At 35.7% G+C, this 20,374-nt stretch overlaps 4 protein-coding genes across 4 annotated transcripts; 2 read left to right on the forward strand and 2 right to left on the reverse strand.

The window, feature by feature from the left end:
• The first annotated feature begins 2,232 nt into the window (after positions 1-2,232).
• LOC114523286 lies at positions 2,233-3,522 on the forward strand. The gene is made up of 3 exons (XM_028544163.1): positions 2,233-2,252; positions 2,631-2,685; positions 2,887-3,522. The coding sequence occupies exons 1-3, from the start codon at positions 2,233-2,235 to the stop codon at positions 3,520-3,522; spliced, it is 711 nt and encodes a 236-aa protein (XP_028399964.1).
• A 1,290-nt stretch (positions 3,523-4,812) lies between these two features.
• Positions 4,813-9,884, reverse strand: LOC114523475 (ubiquitin carboxyl-terminal hydrolase 46-like). The gene is made up of 11 exons (XM_028544410.1): positions 9,779-9,884; positions 9,604-9,681; positions 8,089-8,302; positions 7,773-7,853; positions 7,358-7,551; positions 6,919-6,995; positions 6,661-6,744; positions 6,380-6,512; positions 5,939-6,003; positions 5,550-5,628; positions 4,813-5,228 (listed from the first exon to the last, which is right to left on the reverse strand). The coding sequence occupies exons 1-11, from the start codon at positions 9,797-9,799 to the stop codon at positions 5,127-5,129; spliced, it is 1,128 nt and encodes a 375-aa protein (XP_028400211.1). The 5' UTR covers positions 9,800-9,884; the 3' UTR covers positions 4,813-5,126.
• Positions 9,885-10,231: 347 nt separating this feature from the next.
• On the forward strand, positions 10,232-11,757 carry LOC114523391. Its single transcript, XM_028544288.1, has 3 exons — positions 10,232-10,318; positions 10,620-11,360; positions 11,689-11,757. Exons 1-3 carry the CDS (start codon positions 10,233-10,235, stop codon positions 11,738-11,740), a joined length of 879 nt encoding a protein of 292 aa, XP_028400089.1. The 5' UTR covers position 10,232; the 3' UTR covers positions 11,741-11,757.
• Positions 11,758-12,001: 244 nt separating this feature from the next.
• On the reverse strand, positions 12,002-19,588 carry LOC114523389 (ankyrin repeat and MYND domain-containing protein 1-like). Its single transcript, XM_028544287.1, has 13 exons — positions 19,182-19,588; positions 18,204-18,350; positions 17,404-17,919; positions 16,026-17,230; positions 15,623-15,794; positions 15,076-15,252; positions 14,799-14,906; positions 14,231-14,362; positions 13,906-14,013; positions 13,598-13,760; positions 13,293-13,414; positions 12,829-13,147; positions 12,002-12,231 (listed from the first exon to the last, which is right to left on the reverse strand). Exons 1-13 carry the CDS (start codon positions 19,473-19,475, stop codon positions 12,023-12,025), a joined length of 3,672 nt encoding a protein of 1,223 aa, XP_028400088.1. The 5' UTR covers positions 19,476-19,588; the 3' UTR covers positions 12,002-12,022.
• Positions 19,589-20,374: the final 786 nt, after the last annotated feature.

Consider the following 20,374-nt stretch of genomic DNA (forward strand, 5'->3'; position numbering starts at 1 on the left):
TTTTTTCATTAAGACAGAAATATTAATGGCAAGAGATGGCTGGACGACAAATTCAAACTCATAAACGATTCCCCATCGATTTACGCGTCTCTTTCGGGCGTAAAGCATTGTGTGTTCCATGTGCGGACTGTGCGCACCATTGATCATCTCAATGCGCGCACCCTGAATCCTCTCTCAAGACACTTTAGTTATTCAAGTTACAAGGTTCTACCACGCATGTCAGGAAAATAGAATGAATGTTTGACGCCCTTGCTTCGCCAGTCAGTTCTTAAACTGTTAAATATTCTAAATTAGACCTAATTTGTCGCCAAAGCTATATTTGTTGTAGTCTTAATGACAGACATGCACCTCAATAATGATCAATTCACCTGCCACCTTTCATATTGCGCACCTCTAAAAACAAAAAACAATGCAACTTTTTCCTCGCGTCTTATTCTTTCTCAAAGTTTTATCACTTTTTGTGGTAATTCCGAAGTCAGAATTTTCTAGAAAGGAAAAATACTTCCGAAAAAGAAACGAAAATGGTAAGTGATTGAAATTGTATTCTGTTCTGAGAGTCGGTCCGTTCCATGGAAACCCGGTAAGGCGGTAGGGAAAAGTGCTAATGCTGTTACTTGAGAATTTCTGCATGCCTGCAATTCAAGTTCTGCACAGGCAAGAAATTCGGATTCGCATAAAATCATGATCAGGTTTTTATACCCTGTAATAACTCTTTGCGTCAGTATAGTGCGGGGAATATAAAATCGAAGGCATTTTAATTGATTTTTGAAAACATGCATAATAAGAAACATGTGCAACTCAATGCATTCTTCATCTTAGCTGTATTTTACACCCTATAGTTACAAAGAAAAAAGTAAATAGTCCCAGCCGGCAGGTCTTTTGAGAAGCAGAAGGAAACGTATAGAGTCAACAAATATGCCGCATAATGCAGTAATAACATAAATTTATGGCGCCATAGCTATGAAAATGAGAACATAATCCGTAACATCTTATCTCGTTGTATATACATGCAATTTACGTGAAACACGCTCTAAAGGAATGCCCTGACCTACATGTACATCTCAAAACGAATTTTTAATATAAGTATAACAATTAATAGCGAACACCTCACTTTAGCTGGACCATGCATAACAAGATCGTAAAATATTAGTCTTAGAGAATTTGCGATGTAGCTAAGCGAAAATGATAACGTTTTGGCCGATTTTAATGGAAACATGAAAACAAGGTAGTAGTCGTAGATTAAAAAATAATCTCTCCTGTGCATGGCTGTGTCTGAGATATGAAAGCTATTTACTTGCACTTTGAAAAGCGTCCTAAACAGCTAAACTGAATATTTTTCAAAATGAATGACATACACAGCACATTTTCATTTAATAATTCAGTTTCATCAATAATTGCGTCATTTAGACCCAATCAACATCCCTTGCACATTAAAGTTTGTTTTCTACTTCGGCCGTGTCGTAGCAAAAAGCAGCATAACTCATGCATGCATAAACTTGGTTCAATACAGACTTTCTAAAACAATGTATATATAATTAAGGCGGTTCGTTAGCACCTGGAGATATTGCATCGAGTCATACTGTCCAGTCCAAAGTTGAATGTTCTTTGAGATGTCTCAGAGAAGGAGATCATTGTACAGGCTTCAACTACAGGACAAAGCTTCCGAGCGATAAAAATGGAGCAAATTGCCAAATCAGCAATAAAATTCATTGTGAAGTGTTGGAAGGTACTGTAGGAGAGAGACACGAGTGGGAATTCTACCAATGTTTGGAAGAGGTAAGATATAGGCTGTTGTGCAACGACGTTCGTATATATTTAAATCATTATTACTATAAAAAACATGAAAAATATATGAAGAAAATCCCGACCAATGACAAGTCTTGACTTAAATTTACCAAAATGGTCGAGTTACATTGTCTCGTCCAAGATATTTCAAAAATTAGGCATGCTTTCGTTTGTCTATCTAGTTGAGAGATGTCGACACTAGAAGAGACGAATCGAAGTCCGAAGATGCTAACAATCGCATCGGTGAGAATGAAAAATTGAATGTCATAGGAAAATTATAGAATTACCGATAATTACCGAATTACATATCCTGCATAATTTCATAATTATGATGATTTCATCACGCTGAATTTAATACCGTATAGTAAATATCAATAATTTTTAAAGACGATGTAGCATCCTGTCAGGACCTATACGAAAGGAAACCAAACCTTGCAAATGGATACTATGAATTCAAAACATTACAGGTAAGATCAGATGTGATATATCCAATATCCAAACACTGAAAATACAAATTTATCCGATATAGTATCGTCTTTATACTTTGGTTACAAAATGTGGAAAAATTTAATGCACGCCTATCTTCCGATAAGAATGCTGCTACATTATTTTCTCAATTTAATTAGTTTAGGGATACAAATGCCTGACGATCTTCGTTCTGACGATAAAAAAATCGTTGACCAAGGGCAAGGTTGCAACCATAGTGTGAGGTCACATCCTATGTTTAGCTTTGTTTTGATGAAGAGTACATGTTCTCCATGTCAAACGTATATATAGACTATACAGACTATATAGTATACACATTTCTGGTTTGCATGGTCTGCAAATTTTAATCATTTTTATAGCTGGCCAGACAAAAGGATATTTCAACTCATAGATATTAAACCGCCCCCGCGACTGGTACCGTCATGCAATGCGCCAAAGAGGCAAAGACAAATTTTGATTTGCACCCCCAATTGTAAATTAAGATCTGCTGCATTGCTCGCTTGCTCCAGGTTCGCTCGCTTGCTCCAGGTTCGCTCGCTGCGGCAGCAATCAGCTATCTCGTCGGCAATTTGATGTTATGTTTGATGTGTTTTTTTTCAAAAAAATTTTAAATAGGCTTACTGCGACCTATCCAATAATGGCTGGACACTTATCGCGCGATTTTCAAATGGTGATGCTAAACATTGGATTACAAATGGTTCCTTTTGGTATGACAAAAACACACCGTATGGAGAGTTTAACGATCCCACAAACAACACGGATATGATTTCGTCCGCTTTCTGGAAAGTGAAAGGCAAAGAATTTCGGGTGACAAGGAATGACGATTCCAGCCACACGCCATTATTACAAACGACGACCAGCTGCCTTCAAGGCCTGTCGTTTAGATCTAAAATCACCAGTTACGGAAATTTCGATGGCAAAGAATGGGCAAAAAACGAATGTCGTGGAACATGCGAAGTTGTTTACAGTGGTCAATATAAAACAACTGTAGGATTTGGAAAACATAATTGCAACAGTAATCTTCAGAGCAACAACTATATTGGTTTTTGGTGTTATTGGAATTATGACGGCGCTGTGATGATGATCGGTGGTGGAGGCGATGATTGCGACAGAGCAGATCATGGTATTGGTATTACAGAAAGTAATTCAGCCTCGTTTGGAGGTAAAGAAGATCATTTCGACTTCGGCGAAATAGATAAATACCTTCCCAGCGTGCCCACCACGTATTCACTTAACCTTTGGGTTCGCTAATACGAGAAAACGTTTTTGGAGAACAATAATAAATAAGACGGCAATGCATATGCAGAAAAGTTACATATTAATATGAATATTGTATCAATCTTGTATAACTTTAGTAGCTAAAAAAACGAAAGGTGAATGGGGAACAATGAAAGAAACAATCGCAGAAAGACAGTATTATATAAATATCCTGGAAATAAGATTAAAAAATTATAACTTAATTCAGATGACGGTACATTGAAAAACAATTTTCTCTCAACGTATAAACTTAATAAAGGTATCTTATTCTTTTTGGCGATTGATGTAAAGCGTCTGCGATCTAGCTTGCAATGCTTGTGGCTTGAATTGGTGCGTAAAAGTAAGATAAAGTAAATGCGCCTTTAAGCAGGAAAGTTCCAATAATTTTCGCACAACAAATATTACCTTGGAAAGCTTTACAAGAAAGCTTACGTAATTACAGACTAATATATACTTTGAATAACAATTTTTAATTTTACACATTAATGACTGCTAACAAGTGCTGAGGTACGGTAGTTCACGTCCATGTGTATACCGCGAGTATAATCAAATTTGTGCATTAGACGGAACCTCAAAAATGTGCAGACAATAGCTTCAACTTATTAACTAATCATACACGAGTTATTTAACAGTTAGATTCGAGTTTGGGATGATATTTTATAAAGGCGTGTAGCCTGAAGCAACCACGTAGCATACCGTGCAAATCGAAAGCGAGTACGTAATTTAGTTTTAGGAAATAAAGGCAGTACGCGTATTCACTCGCAGCATTTCACTTAAAATTTGTAATTCTATAGTTTCAAAGAATTTAACTGTTTATGCCTGTCTGAACTGCCTTAAATTTACGACGAGACAATTTTTCGCTATAGCGTAGCAATTGAGAATATCAATGCATGCAGCATTTGCAATAAAACGACCCTAAGTTTACTAAAAATTTCATGTTAATTAAATGCAATATTATAAACCAAACACTGTCCGAAATTCGAAAAGTATACCGAAAACAAATAATTTATACGACGACCTATTGGGTTATTTAGATTTATGTATAGCTAATAATTATAGTGTATAGGAAAACTAGATAACTAAATCCGATTTCGATTGTTCGGATTATCTTATACTGAACGCATGCCCTCGCAAGCATTTCTTATAAAGAGAATATAATTAGCATTTCCCACTGTCTATTTATGGCCATGTTATAATAGACCTTTCTTATAATGACGTCAAACGCGGAAAGTCTGATTTAATACGAAATTTGATTGGCTCTGCAAAACTATCGAGCCAATCAAACTTCCTGTAAAATCAGACTTTCCGCGTTTGACGTCATTATGATAAAGGTCTATTGCTTGAAAATATATTAAACACTACGTGTATATTTACGAATATTAATTGCAACCCGATAAACTTGATAAATATGTCAGCCTAGCTTTAAGAGCTAAACTATTTCGTATATACACATGCACATAAAACCTATATAAAGGAGAAATGGGGAAAGACATTTTTTCGCAACCTTGCTTCCGGGTTTTTCTTTGCAGGACAAAAGGTATAGGAGAAATGATGAAGTGCACACAAACAAGGCAGCAGACTGCTGCATGTCTTGTTTGCTAGGTTTTGGATTCATAGAAAAGGATATACCCAGAATCACTTGACTTATGACCACCGATTGTGAGACCGTAGAATTCTTCAAACGTCTGTGGTTCAATTTTCTAGACAAGGTGAAACAGCATTATACTTAAAACAGGGAAGATAAACCTAATACGAGGCTGTCTATACATAGGATTCTACGTGACGGACAATTTGAATTTTATTTTGCAGTTTGCAAATATGAGCGTGGACATGACTTTATTCGGTTGAAAATGCTAGTTACGCTTTATGTAGCGTCACGGGGGCATTGCATGCATTTTGTCATTGCTTAGAAAATGTCTAAGACCCCTTTAGATAAACAACCTGATAGTCCAGTAGGCGGCTACATGACTAACAACGTCATGAGTTTTACTTGGATGGATAATTTGACTTAATAGTATTACCTCAACTATGTCGTCATCAAATAAAAGCCAAAAATCGTGACTTTTCACAATGCTTATGTAATGTCCGCGATTTGGTCCACTGGAAATTAAGAGATAAAAATTAACTCATTTAGCCCTGTTTACACCCCGTTTCATCCGTGCTCGGTCTTTGTTTTCGTAGCCCGAGCACCAATAAAATGGGGCGTGCCAATAAATTAAGTACAGACCAAGCTTTGTAAGATCAAGCTTTGTAAGACCAAGCTTTGTAAGAATAGCAAGTAGCTATAAAACCAAGTATAGACTCGCAATAGAAAACCAGATTAAAAAGGGTCTCATAGGTGGTGTTTGCCAATGTTACTCTAAAAAAGCTTCATTATAGAGATGTACCTACAAAGCAAAAATCGCGTTACCTTCCGCAATGCACAACAACAGCGACAAGGTCGTACAATCTGTGTGGATTACACGCATCATCTGACTAAATGTTAAAAAAATAGATATAGATTTCAATAAGGTGAAACTTTACCAGGCCATATTTTTCGCATTTTACAATATTTCGCATTTTTACTAATTTTAGTATACGTACTAATTTTAGTACGTTGATTTCATTTTCGTGCACATATAGATAAAAAAGTAGTCTACACTTAATGCAACATATAGGTGCAGGTGCATATATAGAACGAAGAACGAGACCCTTTATATATATTTTGGTTCTGAACTATATAGGGGTAACAATTGGTCGAAAATGTGTCTGAACTCAACTCAACAGTTTTCCATGCAAGCTATCAATTATGCTAAATCTTTTGATATTTTTATGTGCGACAAACATTTCCCCAGTTCTATCCAATACTTACAGTGTTGAAAAGTCTCAGTTCCAAAGGAAACACAACTCTGTATGAAAGCTTTGTATAGCGATGAAGATGTTCCATATATTTAAAGCGTTTTAGATGGAGCGCTAAGATCTTAGGTAGTTTTTTTACTCTCATCCTATAGAAAATAGACGAAATAAATACAATATGATGCTACAAGAGATGAAGAAAGAAATCATCTTCAATACAAAGTTTGAAGTGTTTCTCGGTAACAACATTGTAAACTTTATCAGGTCTTGGATGTTATAAAGTTGTCAGCAACAAACCTTTTTTGAGCCTCTTGTTTACTCTTGCAGGTTTCACAAAAGTATTTATGTTCACTACAAAGTGTTTCAGTAGACGAAAATCCCCTAGAAGAAATACAACTGTTTTACCACTAGTCTAAAAGTTTGTTTCATGAAGTTCCATAATAATCAAGAATAAATTGTTAAAATTTCTTAATTATGATGTTATCAGAGAAAGTTGTAATTTTCTCTCTCTTGTTACACACTTTGCTCGTTGCCCAGAGGAGTGGGTGAAAATACCTAAGACAGTGAGTAATTGAAGTGTTCTGATCCACATCCACAGATAAATCTAAGAAACTTTCATCTTTGCTGCTTACCTGGGAAAAAAGACAAAAATACGTACATGTATAACCATATATCGATCAATAATTATAGGTTGATGCATTATGGCTACATACGTGCTATTCAGAACTTAAATTTGAATGTTCCGTATTTTTATGACATGATAACTATGTAGTTCATTAACCAATATTGTCTTAATAAATAAAATATATGTAGAAATATATAAGCATTTAGCATATATATACAGGTATGTAAGAATATATAGCAGTTTATAAAAAGACCTTTTTTAATTATTGCATGATTGAACATCACCTTTAAACACCAGATACTGCATGCTGCCTAACATGGATATTTTTCAAACTTAAAATTAATACGAGGATTGTTTTAAAACACTTACTGTTTCGCAAGATAAACAACGTGTTTCGTTGGTTAACGTGCCCTCGAATATTTCATGTATCCATGTCTCGTCGTGTTTCGTTGGTATTGTGCTACCCGCAGCAGACGAATTGCATGTCCCCGTACTTCTGCTGCTTGCAGTGCTACTAATACTGCCTTGTCTCTCCAATTTTTCTTTCTCTTTCTGTTTTTCTCCTGGGAGCATGCAAACATTCATTAAATCTCACACAATAATTGCAGTTATTACAAGCGTTTTGGTTCACTGGTTAATAGCACCTAATTTGTCGTGATGTTATTTAAATAAATTTGGAAATCACTACAGTCTACATATGTCTAAGTACAGTTAATAAATGAATAAACAATAAATTCAAATAGTACAATAATGTACAGTGACTAATTCTTGCATACGGCCATACCTTGCAACAAGTCTCCAATTGTGTTTAACAAATAGTTCAGGAATTCGTGGGCATCTTGCTGCATATAGTTGTCAAATACATCTAAGCAAGATGCAGTTATAACATTCGGTTATGAGTATCGATCATGTAACAATGAATGACTTTTAGACCAAATTACGGTAGGGATATTTATCGAAATAGAAATTAACATATTAAAATGGCTCTTGACTTAAGAGGACAGATTAGCCTGCCAAGGAATATTTTCGATTGGATTTCAAGACTTTATTTTAGTTATACATAGGACATCTACTGTATCAGAAGATTTAGTTATTCCTACCGTTTTCTTTCCTTAATCTGGCAACAAACTTTTTCGGGGCGATAATTCCGACTTTCTTTTTCTGCGAAGCAATGTTTCCAAACAAGTCAGAGAGACATGTCAACAATGTCTCCTTCCTCTTGTTCTGTGGCTTGTATGAAAGTATCTTCTCACGAAAAGGTTGACAAAAGTAAAGCGCTTGGAGAACAGAGTTACAATAACAGGTATTCCCAAACTGCAACAGAAATATTTGTTGTTGTACAACATAACTGTCAATCTAAATATTATTTTTTTAATTAATGAGCAATATACCAAACAATGGAATATGTTGAAAATAAATACAATGTCAATGAAATTGCACTATTTGTATTATTTGGTGGATTTTTATTCACCCAACGGTCAGGAACTTTGTCCAAGTTTGTCCAATGTCCTTATTCATGGACAGTAGTATAAAGTCACTAGCTAAGGAATGCAGTCAAGGGGAGAGGGGGATTTAAAAAAAATGGCAAACCTCAGTATATTTCTTGTCCCAAGCCCCCCCCCGCAATATTTCATAAAGTGTTTGCCACTGTGTTTACATGCAGTCCATGGTGGGTGCAGCAAGCATGAAATGTGTTGGCTAATAACTTTGTTAAATTTGCACTTGATCACATGAAAGTAATTTAGGACTTATAGTTAGTGTTGAGCTGTCAAAAAGCACTGCTCTTCCAGTAAGGAATGTAGAAGGCCTACGCCGGACATGTCCGGCGTGCAGTCTTAACATTTGGCATGTATTTTGCATAATAATGTTTGGTGTACAAAATTTGGCCTTAAATTTAAAATTTTCATATTTTGGTGCACATTTTTCTTAGTTTGCTATATTAAGTACTGACTGTATGCAATTAAAAGGTACATTTTTATAAAGTTAGTAAGCTAAATCTAGCCTTCATCACAGTCTGAGCTCAGTTTAGCCTGCTGCCAGCTGTAGGTAGTTTGCTGCATACTTCTTTTTTCAGCGCGAAAATATTAACGATTTTGGCGCATAATTTGTAGTGAAATTTTAGCTGTCTGGCGCAAAATATTTTGACATTCCATACTGGCTGCTCTTGAATAAACTCTTTATTTCTAACTGTTATCAAGCACTAGTCCAGCACCTAATAGATCATTTACAGTATTAGTGAAATCATTTCAACTAAATTTGACCATGCCTAAAATATTGTACAAAAACAAAAATACTATATAATTCAGTGTCAACAACAGTGATGATTATTAAAAAAGGATGAATCCAGGAGGATATTGAATACATTTATTCACATGTGATAGAACCTTTTCAATTGTCTCACAGCAGACTTACATAATAACATTACACTTAAATGTTTGTGATTAGAAAGATATATAAAATCAATATTAGAACAAATATGTGAAGCAAAATCCTACTAGGGAATCCTAGATCTAAAGGGATGGGCATTGCTAAGCTAGTGCATAAACTATTTAAAGCTAAAGGAAACAAGATAAAATGCGAAAAGAAATTATATCCAACTACTGGCAGATACTCACATTAACCAAGCCAAAATATTTCTCGTTTGGAGGGAATTCTTGACCAATTTCCTTCTCCAATTGCGATGAATTCACTCCCTGATAAAATTGTATAAAATTAGACATAAAATTGACTAAGATTCTTTTTCTTTAAAAAAAAGAAAAACATAATAATCGTTCATTTCCATTTCCTTACCATAGCTAGACAGCTCTTCATGAGGACCAAAGGTTTGAAACTTTATCGCTTGCAACAAAATATGTCATTGATTCGTACTTTAATTTACAAACTTCTATAACTCTTCCATTTTATTTACCTATTTAAAAAATTACGTGTTTCCACTTATATATTCAACTTTTCTAGTTGCACTTCGATTTAAGAAGTAGAGCCGTATTTTATAAAATTTAGGGTTCGCAGTTCGCTCCGTGCAGGCTTGAGCGTCAAAGAGTGAAGTGGCCATTCTTTTCACGTGGAATTGCCAGGAACTAATAATTTTCAACCAATTTTATTTATCGCGATTAAGAAATTGTTCCAAGTTCCAATGTTCCATTGTTCCAACCTCCAAAGAAAATAATCATCTCAATAAATTTTGAACAGCCAAAGTTGGAAAAGGAAACACACTGGATAATTAAGAAGTGTATTCCAAAACAATATGGCGGACAAAAATAATTGCATTGTTTGCGGTAAGAAAGAAATGATTATGAAACGTTGTGGAAGATGTCAATCGATTTTTTACTGGTATACTTTTCTTTCTGCTAAACTAGATTCCTACGTTACATACAACGATGCTTACACGCATCACTTTGGCAGCAGACTTTTTGCTGTGTAAACATTACTGATTAGTGATTACTGTCTATTTAGAAGCAATTCGGCTCAAATGCATGCAAGCTAGTCACTTTCAGCAAATCGTAAATATACAAAGATATCACAGTAAACATGAGCGTAGACAATGTCATACATTTTGTTCCGTAATCTTCTCTCAATCGCATAGCATGCTCGCGTTCAACACGAATTACCTAACTATGCAAAAACGTTTCAGTTCTATAGAGTGTCAGCGATCTGACTGGGGGAAACACAGAAACAATTGCTCCATTACTAAAACTCCAGATTTGGTGGATGGTAAAATGACTCAAGCAACGAAAGTAGACAAAATATTTGATACCACAGAAAAAGCAACTGAATGCAAAACCACTGTCACTGACTGTAAATTCAGAGAATCAGAGGAAGATCCAGATACTATTAAAAAATTTGTATATTCACCGACAAATTCTCAAGTCAACTCATCACAAAATCCTGCTAAGAGTATACCTAGTCATTCAATCGATATCAATACAAATATTCTAAAACAAGATTCATCGACTAGTGGTTATAAATTAGAAAATACATGTATGTCACATGTGCCAACCAACTCGCATGATAACGTATCAAAAGTCGTTGTGTACATTAAGCATGCAAAGGAAAAGCATAAACTCGAAATCGAATTACCTTGCACTGGCCTGCAAGCGCTCAAACACTTCTCTCGTGTCGTCCATGTTCCCTTGGAAAGATTAAAAATAATACACAAAGGCAAATTGCAAACTGAATTGACGATTGCGGACAAATTGAAACCAAGCTCAGTTTTCCTCGCGTTTGGTGAAAGGGCTGAAAGTGAAGAGGGTTTGGAAGCCGCAGATATTGATCTTATCATGAAGCAGTTGTCTGTGCAAAGGAACGTTGCTATTAGAGCGTTGCGAAAAACAAATTGCCTCATTGACGCGATATTTGAAATAGGCAACGACATGTAAGATAGACGAAAAAGATTTATTTAAATAACTTGTGGATTCCATGATGGTTTTCGTGCAGTAACGACTAACGGTACTGTAGTCCAACCGTATATGGTTAATTTACTAAAAGACTGTACAAAAAGACTGTCGCATGCGCCATAGAATATCACAATTTTTTACAGTAGCTATAAACATGTTTCACATCTTTTGCAAGATAAAAAAAACTTTTTGGTGCGATTTTCTTCTTTTGGTAGATGTGAACGAATAACTAGTTACGACGTCTCTGGTGTTTAAGAGCTCTTATTTGAACATCCGGAACTAATAACTAATTCACTCGTTCTATAGAAAGAAAAAATCGCACGAAAATATGAATGGACCTTTAGAGGGAGACAAATGAAAAAGCGAAACGGAATTAACATACTTCTATGCAAGATGGATGATTTAATCCTTAGTATAAAAGAGCTGTCATCCAATTTTATTTCTTTAAAAAGGGTTGTTCAAAAGCTAGTAACTCCACCTTGCTGTGTGAAAATTTAACTGGTTAGACTCGATATATAATGCATCACGGCATGTCAAAAGTGGCGCCAGTTTCGTTTTTTAGACGTAGAAAACATCTTCTGAGAAATCACGGTTTTTCACTCGTTCTTGACGGACAAACATCGTCCTGCGATGCTTCTTCTCAATGTACAATTTCTTTACTCTTTTTATGCACACTTGATAGCGCCCTTGCACGAGAGTTCTTTGAGCTTTTAGAGCAATTTCGGGAATTTTGTCGTTTAAAAATGGTGTCCTTCGAAGCATTTGATAATAAACCGTCCTTTTCATTATGTGCATTGCCTACGGTGGTTTGACTGTCTGTTCTTTTAGAAAAAGAGCTTTTGTTTCTTGCTGCAAATACAGTGAACATAAAATTAGTTTTCATTTCATTAACAACGACGAAGGAAGTTGTCAACAAGTTGAAATAAATGTACTGTTATCACTCGTAAATTTTCTTTGTTCACAAATTTCATAAAGAAAACAGTGGAAACATTATGTAAAAGTGGTCAATGGTCATAACATGTTCAGAAGAAATATTCGTTTTTCAGTTAAATTAGCTATTAGTATATCACATATTGGTATGTCACATATTAGTATGTCACACATCTGACCAATACAGAATAATAAGTATAAGCAATTTATAACTGCAGCTATAACTATACCCATATATGACTAATTTTAAAAGGGTTACCCACACAACTAAATTACGTCTTGTTTGGTCACTTAGTAGTGGTCACCAAGAAAATGTATAAAATAACCATTTTAAAGTGATCGAAAATAAAACTATATTAGCTATATACATTTCAGTTTTTGTAGAAATGACCAATATTTTATTGGTTACATCTGACGGACCAATTCTTAATAAACAATTCAAATTGGTTACGACCAATAAAAATGGTTATTTTAACCCGTCTGTTTTTACAGTGTATAATCCAAAACACTTCTTACCTGATAATCTGACACATTCTTCCCTGTGCCGCGAATTCCAAGCCTTTAGCTTGCAGTTCCTACTACAATAGAAGACTTCCTTACACCTCGTGCATGCCGCCAGCCGGACTGCAACTGACCGACCACACTCATAGCAATAGCGAAAGCGATTTTTTCGAAAGACTTGGCGGTTCTTTGTCGAGTTAATGGATAGTCTAGAAACGCTCATGTGATCAGAAGATGTCTGAACGACCGCGACACGTAAACCACAGTCTGGAAAACGACTGTCAGTTGATGAAAAACACGACAGGGTTTCGTGACTTTCATCGTAAATAGATACCTGGAATGAAGCAAATCAGTACAATAATACTTACTGCAAGTTCTATTGCTACGTTCTTTGCTAACGTGTTGTCAGTTTGTCACTTAGAGTTAAAGTGACTTGATCTTTGTTTATTAACACGTTCATACGAAGAATTGTTTCCTACCTTGTCAAAAGAGGAGCCAAGTTCCGAAATACTTTGTTGATTTCGTGTCTCATCAAAATAAAAACTCACTGCTCGGTCCAGGTTTTCCTCTTTGATTTCTTCACTAGATTCCTCTTGCAATACTGAAGGAGTTTAACAGTCAAATATTACATAATTTATAGGCCCAAAGCATTGTCAAAAAAGGGGTTTAAGTTCAAAGCATACATAGACATCTCTCCATGTTCTTGATGCAAGCCTGAAATCTATCCTGACACTAAAATTTCTATTGAAGTAATTCAACCCAAAAGTGCAATATTTCGCAATACCTTTGGCACGAGACAACTGCTCCTCAAGCAACTTTTTTTCTTTTTTCAGGACATGCGTCCGCAGTAGCTCGGCCAAATGATCAAGCATCTTACGGCGAGCGATATATATTTCTCTCTCGTAAGGCGTCAATGCATGATAAGGCGTGTGAGCTATCCTTCTATCCTACACATAAAGAGAAACAATTGATATTGGAGAAATTATGGCGACTCTGTGTTTCGTATTTTCCAACTCAGGTTAGATTTTCTTTGCAGGCAAACAATATATCGATCAGAAAATGGACAGTGAAAAATTTTATATGCATGGTAACCTGAAGAAAGACATTGTACGCGTAATCCACCACAGTACCAGGAGGATGATCATTGTTGATAACTATTGGAGCCAGTATATTTGCACCACTTCTTATTAATTTGTTTACCTACAAGAGATTTTAACCCACGAGGATGTCAACATATACATGTATAAATAAACAGGATTATTTTTTGTCTGTATTTTTCCATTTCTTTGCCCAATATTTGAACATGCAACCTTGGTACATGATAAAACGTATAGTTATGCATGAGAATCTATAACACTAGTTGTGGTCACGTGTTTACATGATATATAAGCATGTACATATAGTATTATATACCTACCAAACGCATACGGTCGACAATTTTTCGTCGCTTTTCAGCAGTAAACGAGACTGCCGCACACAGAGATGAGCCTACCCCGTTTGTTAAGGATAGACTCGGATCTGCGTTTTGTTTGAGCAGAGTATCTACAGCCTACAGTATATAAATAATTTGCATTATGAAGTCTTGATTGAACATGATGCACAATGTGTACTTATGGCCCCATACATTACATGGACATGTCTTTATAATTCGACATAAACATGCATGGTCTGGTAAAACTTGTGAAAAACAACTGGAATTATAAATGTGAATATTTGAAAAAAATGGTCAAGTATACGGCTTTTAAATAAAAGAACTTATGTATATACTTTAAAAACGAGCACAATGCTGGAAAAAGAGGTGAAGATCCTATAGTGTAAGAATCGTGCTCGTGAATATAGCAATTCTAATTTCTATAATCCTGCCCTTTCTCGTGGGTCGTTTTGGGGGTATCCGGGTTATGTTCAAAGGAAGGCACCAATTAGCAAATGTTCCCCGGGCCCTTAATCTTGCGTCCGGCATAAAATATTTGGTGTACCGTACTAACCAAGTCATTTCCACTTGCAATTACCAATGACAATGCTGAATGACCATTACAAAGTAAGTTAGGATCAGCTTTATAATCCAGTAGTAGACTTATCACAGTATTTGAATCCTACAAAGAGGTAGTATTTAAGTATAGTTAGATAGTATAGATAAATTAGATAGTTTATATATATATATATATATATATATATATATATATATATATATATATATATATATATATATATATATATATATATAAATTATTCGCTGTACCCCAAAACCCATATGTGGCATACCTCGTCGTTATCTTCTCTGCAGCATGCCGTATGTAAGGCAGTTCGACCGTCTTCAGCGTCCCCAAAAGCGAAATCTCTTAAATTTGGATTAGCTCCAGCCTCGAGCAACAGTTTAGTTATAGAAACAGCATCAGAGGGCAAAGCAGCAGCAATATGTAGTGGCGTTATACCAAGTTTCTATTAAAAAAAGAAAAAAAATGATAATTTTTCTATTCTGTACATAATATATGGTATATGGTACGATCGACATATTGTATCGTCCTTTGTTGTGTTCATCGCATGTATTCTATAACTCTTGAGTGAAAGATTGAGCTTGAATTTTAATGTCCTGTTATATCTTTCCATTGTAAGAAAGGACTTTCATAATGATCAGTAATAATGAGTATGAGTGAGCTTTTTGAATACAGACATACGGCTTTTGGTGTTTTAATTACTTCTCATTTTCTCTAAATGATCTCATTTTCTTTTAAATAATAGCGAACCAAAATGGTCTGATTGTATATACATAAGGAATATACAGTTGTATGCAGTTCAAAATCAATATTACCTCTTTTGACAGTCTTGAATTTGGATTAGCGCCTTTCTGTAAAAGTAGTTTGACAGCAGGAGCATCTGCCGCTTTGATAGCAAAAAAGAGAACGGGCATTGGTAAAGATGATGCATTTGGATTTGCACCTCGCCTTAAAAGCAGCTGCACGGTTGCTTCTAAATGTGGACGCCTACAAAAATATAGACAACAGTTGAGCACGTCATTTTTTGAAATATACAGCATCACATAAACATGCTGTGCATGATATCAAGGAGGCAAGGACATTGTTTAACATGAAAAAATTTTTAATCAGGATTCTTGTGACTTATGCCTTTAATTAATTAGGAGAAATCATATAAATTAACGCCTCCTGTTTGAGGGCCGCCCAAAGGTACACTGTATGCAATATATCAGAACTCACCTTTGTTGAGTAAGTAGCTTTTGCCTGTTCTGTTCCACACTTTTTAGACTATCGTCATCGTTTATTGTGTTTGCAGTTTGCAGGGAGCTGCTTATTGCATTTTGTATGCTATACTGCACAGACTCTAGCGTATCAGGTGCAGCAATGTTTACTTTGGGAAGATCAACATCCTTCCGTTCAGCAGCATTTTTATCCTCAGTTAAATTGCACTGATTCCCATCTTGGTAATAAGGATCAGAAAATGTCCCCTCATTGCTAGAATCGATATTATCGTAATAGATGGATGAATCTCGGTTTGATCTGGCGGAAGCTGCCCTGTGCAGAAAAACGTGAATGAACGCGTTCTTATCGACAATTTCTGATTGTTGAACTAAAGACTCTTTGATACTTAAAGAACCTTGCTGAGACGACAACTTGGCTTTTTCGTCTGTGTGTGTGTCCCCCTTGTTCTCTATCACCGACGCAGTCACTTCAGACTGTTTTCTCGGGTTTTTTGAGTTTGAATTCGACTTTACATCAGTTATGTTAATTATTGATTTTTCTTCTTCGACTCCAACCCAATGCGCAACGCTCATGTCAGTTTGACTAATGTCAGTTTGACTTGGTTCAATCCCATTTCTTTTTAAATAATACAAAGATTGCGGTTCGCTAGGAATATGATAATCAACGCGACCCATATTAGAAGTATAAACGCCATTCATTTTGTGTTCCTCTTTAGGTTCATCTTCGCCCGTGTTTTGGGATTTTCTCTGACTGTAAGGTTGGCTAAGATTCTTAATATGCTCTTCAGGGTCTAAAGCAACGGTATTACCTACGTTTGAACTTACCACGTTGTTACTTTTGTTCGTTAAATTTTGGTCAATTTTTTCAAGCAATAAATTACCAACCACATTCTCACGGTTCGACTCATACTTTGTTTCGACATGTGATTGAGAACACACTTTGGTTTCATTAATTTTAGAACGTGTTTTCTTTTGATAGTAAATAGGCTTTCTCTGAACAAATGTCCCATTTTGGGCATTCCAATAAACGCTGTTAAATAGATTTTCTTCTGCCAACGTTTCACCTATGTTATCTTTCCACGTGTGTTTCGTATAAAATAGCACGTGACAAGCGGCAAGTGCTGAAAGCCCCTCGTAATTGAGTTTATTCACGTCCGCACCATAGTCCAAGAGACAGTTGATTACATCTTTGTGACAATTTACCTAATTATTAATTGAAAATAAATAACACCAATTACATATAGCTAATAGTTTAGGAAATGGAGTGTTAAATATAATCCAATGTGTTCCCGTCCAATATTCTTTTGTATACCTCCCCATGCATGTTTGGAAGCTTAAAATAACAATCAAAATAATAAAAAAGCGCAAACACTTACCGAAGCGGCAAGAAGGGCGGTAAAGCCAGTTTTATCAGCCACATCAACGTGAACTAATCCTTGTTCCAACAACCTAATTAATCGTATACAATCTCCTTTGCCGGAAACTTCTAAAAATTCTTCGCCAGCTAACTCACAAGGACCTTTGGGACCGTGGGATGGATGTTTAACGCCATCCAGTATATCGACTAGTGAGAAAGTTTGCGGTACTCGGCTCTTGAAGGGCAGCAAATGATTACTGTTTCCATCATTAACACATTTAAGAGTTCGGTCTCTCTCTTGGATTTCATTAATCGTTCTGGCCTCAGCTAGGGCGGAGTTTGCTCTTCTCACTCTCAATGGTACGTTCTCGCCAGCATTCACAAAGTAATCAGAAAAATGTTGAAAGAGGAAAGTGTTTTCCATAACATGACAGAGCCTGATAAGTTTTTCCCCTAGCCATATGCCGACGTCTTGTCGACCATCACGATACGACAAAATTCCGGCGCCGTTACGTTCATTATTTTTGTATAATCCCTATAGCAAAACGAAACGTATAATATTTCAAAGAAAAAAGGCTATATATATCTATAAATACAATATATTCCAATTAGTTCATGGATGCAATCTAGATTTAGCTTTTCCAACAACTGGTTATGCATTGAACCGTTTATAACTAGCAAAAACGTGGAGGTTTTATAAAACTGAGCGAAAGCTTATTTTCAGTTAGACAACAATATAACTGTTAATTAAAACACATGCCTTCCAAATACCAGCACTTTACATGTGACAGATAAGCTATATAGGCAAATATAGAATACCTCGAATCTTTTCAAATCAGGGAAATAGAAACACCCAAATCCCTCTTTCAGATCATTGTAGAATTGTCCCACATATCGAGTTCCATTTGGCCAATAATATGTTCCATTTCCATGTCGTTTATCCCCAAGAAATGTCCCTTCATATATCTAAAATTATTCATCATAAAAAGAAGGCTCACCTTAATTCTTTGACAAGGTTTTTATAGTGGAAAGCAGGATGCATGCATTGCTTTAATAATGCGGTATGTGCATGCAAGAATAATTTTATTTGAAACCTTGGAACAAGTTTGTTAATAATATTAACCACTCAAATTGGGAGAGGTATGCCTTAACTCTTTACCTATAATACTAGCTAGTAATATCATTTGGGATTATAATGGTACCATGCAAGACTTAATTGGCAAGAATATATATATATATATATATATATATATATATATATATTAATATATATATATATATATTATTACCTATACATTTATAGTGCCTGGTTGAAAGCAATTGCACAGATTATTATTTTGTATTTTTAATAAAAGGTGATGTTCAGAGGTAATGTAAACACTCAGGAAATGACCTGTATATCCCATACAATATGGTACAACTATCAACCCATATATAAGAAGATGTGGCATAGCTTCTTTGAGTCTTAAAAGTACTAGTTTTCTTTCTTGACATACAATGTAAAGTGATGATTAGATGAGAAAGGGAGTCTTTTTCTGTCAGTGTTCTTGCCTATATATATTTATCAGTGAACGTCGGAGAATATATTCGGTTTTATTTATAGGAGCTTGGTAAAATGTTATTATTTATTAAAGGCTAATTTTTAATTATTCACATCGACATATTGTGTTGAGGTTATTCATACTGCGTCGCCATGATTTCATAAAGTTATATATTAAACTATTGTATTCCAATAATTATATTCTGATACTACAAACATAATTTCCCAAACACTCGAACATAAACAAGGTAATTTACCTCCCCATTAAACCACGTGTGTCGACCATAACCTTCTCGTACGTCCTGCCGAAACTGTCCTTGATAAGACGATCCATCCGGCCATTCTTGTCTCCCCTCTCCGTGTCTCTTATTGTCGATAAACTCGCCTTCATAGCACGCTCCATTCGACCACCGGAACAGACCATGACCACTGCGATTCTGAGCTTTGTAGCTTCCTTCGTGGAACGCATCGCTTGGGTAGGTTTGCCTGATCTTACTTGAATCGAGCTTGTACAGTCGTCGATCAAATGTTCGAGAAAATTTGTTGTTCATTGCTCTTTTTAATGGCCATGCCAAGAAATTACATGAAATAATCGACGATATGAAATCAACAAATTGTTCAAACTCGGTATTAATGTGGTACACAATTTTCACGTTACCATATCGACGCAAGCTCACAAAAGCTCACAGCAAATAAAGGAAACAAATAGCGCCCCATTGGCCAATCAGAGAACAGCTTTGAAATCGCGCCAAATAAGAACGGCAAACATAATTATACAACTGTTTACAAGCAATTGTTTGAAAGGATTGAAGAAGTAAAAAAGCAAAATCTTAATTTTGATAGTTGTCCAATGTATGGCGTGCCATAACTGATCGGCTTTGTAAGCCTATACTACACCGACGAACCGACGCTTGTATTTGTGCAAGCCTTTAAACATTTTTTGACGCATGCGTGTTTCATCCACACCTAACTAAAGCCAGCCGTCTTATATCATAATTATCCAATTTGGATATCCCTTAAACCATAAAATTAAGGCAAACCAAACCTGACAAACGTATATCGAGAAGTATAAGCGTTAGTCGAGAACTACATACACCAGCAGTACAATATGCGTGGTGATAAATTCTTGTGTTACTTTAACCTTTTTCTGCAGTTACACCCACGATACAGGCGGTACAGCTTTTTTAAATTTGGGTGTATCAGCAAACCCACTTTACCAAGGTATAGTATTCCTTGACCAGTTTGGTTTTCCCGGCTTGTACGGCCCCCTTGGCTTCCTATGGAGGGGCTAATGCCTGTCACGTCAAGCATCTGAAATGCATTTAATAGTTGTGACAGGAATATACTGAAGAAAATATTGTAGAAGCATGATTTGAAGCTATTTCGACCACGCAATGCATCATGAATACCTTGAAAGACGTTACTATCGCCAAAATCAACTAGTTTACAT

This window comes from Dendronephthya gigantea, unplaced genomic scaffold (assembly GCF_004324835.1).
Source record: "Dendronephthya gigantea isolate DGI-Jeju-01 unplaced genomic scaffold, DenGig_1.0 000027F, whole genome shotgun sequence".
Lineage (NCBI taxonomy): Eukaryota > Metazoa > Cnidaria > Anthozoa > Malacalcyonacea > Nephtheidae > Dendronephthya > Dendronephthya gigantea.

What these genes read in the sequence shown, in the direction of transcription:
- LOC114523391 (XM_028544288.1), top strand. Translation starts at nt 10,233, where the DNA reads ATGGCGGACAAAAATAATTGCATTGTTTGCGGTAAGAAAGAAATGATT. An exon ending in TGTCAATCGATTTTTTACTG is followed by an intron (nt 10,319 to 10,619) that starts GTATACTTTTCT and finishes AAAACGTTTCAG; the next exon opens with TTCTATAGAGTGTCAGCGAT. An exon ending in TTTGAAATAGGCAACGACAT is followed by an intron (nt 11,361 to 11,688) that starts GTAAGATAGACG and finishes CTCGTTCTATAG; the next exon opens with AAAGAAAAAATCGCACGAAA.
- LOC114523286 (XM_028544163.1), top strand. Translation starts at nt 2,233, where the DNA reads ATGAATTCAAAACATTACAG. An exon ending in ATGAATTCAAAACATTACAG is followed by an intron (nt 2,253 to 2,630) that starts GTAAGATCAGAT and finishes TCATTTTTATAG; the next exon opens with CTGGCCAGACAAAAGGATAT. An exon ending in TTAAACCGCCCCCGCGACTG is followed by an intron (nt 2,686 to 2,886) that starts GTACCGTCATGC and finishes AATTTTAAATAG; the next exon opens with GCTTACTGCGACCTATCCAA.
- LOC114523475 (XM_028544410.1), bottom strand. Translation starts at nt 9,799, where the DNA reads ATGAAGAGCTGTCTAGCTATG. An exon ending in TGAAGAGCTGTCTAGCTATG is followed by an intron (nt 9,682 to 9,778) that starts GTAAGGAAATGG and finishes CAATTTTATCAG; the next exon opens with GGAGTGAATTCATCGCAATT. An exon ending in AACTGAGACTTTTCAACACT is followed by an intron (nt 6,004 to 6,379) that starts GTAAGTATTGGA and finishes TTTAACATTTAG; the next exon opens with TCAGATGATGCGTGTAATCC.
- LOC114523389 (XM_028544287.1), bottom strand. Translation starts at nt 19,475, where the DNA reads ATGAACAACAAATTTTCTCGAACATTTGATCGACGACTGTACAAGCTC. An exon ending in AAGCTACTTACTCAACAAAG is followed by an intron (nt 15,795 to 16,025) that starts GTGAGTTCTGAT and finishes ATATTTTTGTAG; the next exon opens with GCGTCCACATTTAGAAGCAA. An exon ending in CGTACAATGTCTTTCTTCAG is followed by an intron (nt 13,761 to 13,905) that starts GTTACCATGCAT and finishes CTTTATGTGTAG; the next exon opens with GATAGAAGGATAGCTCACAC.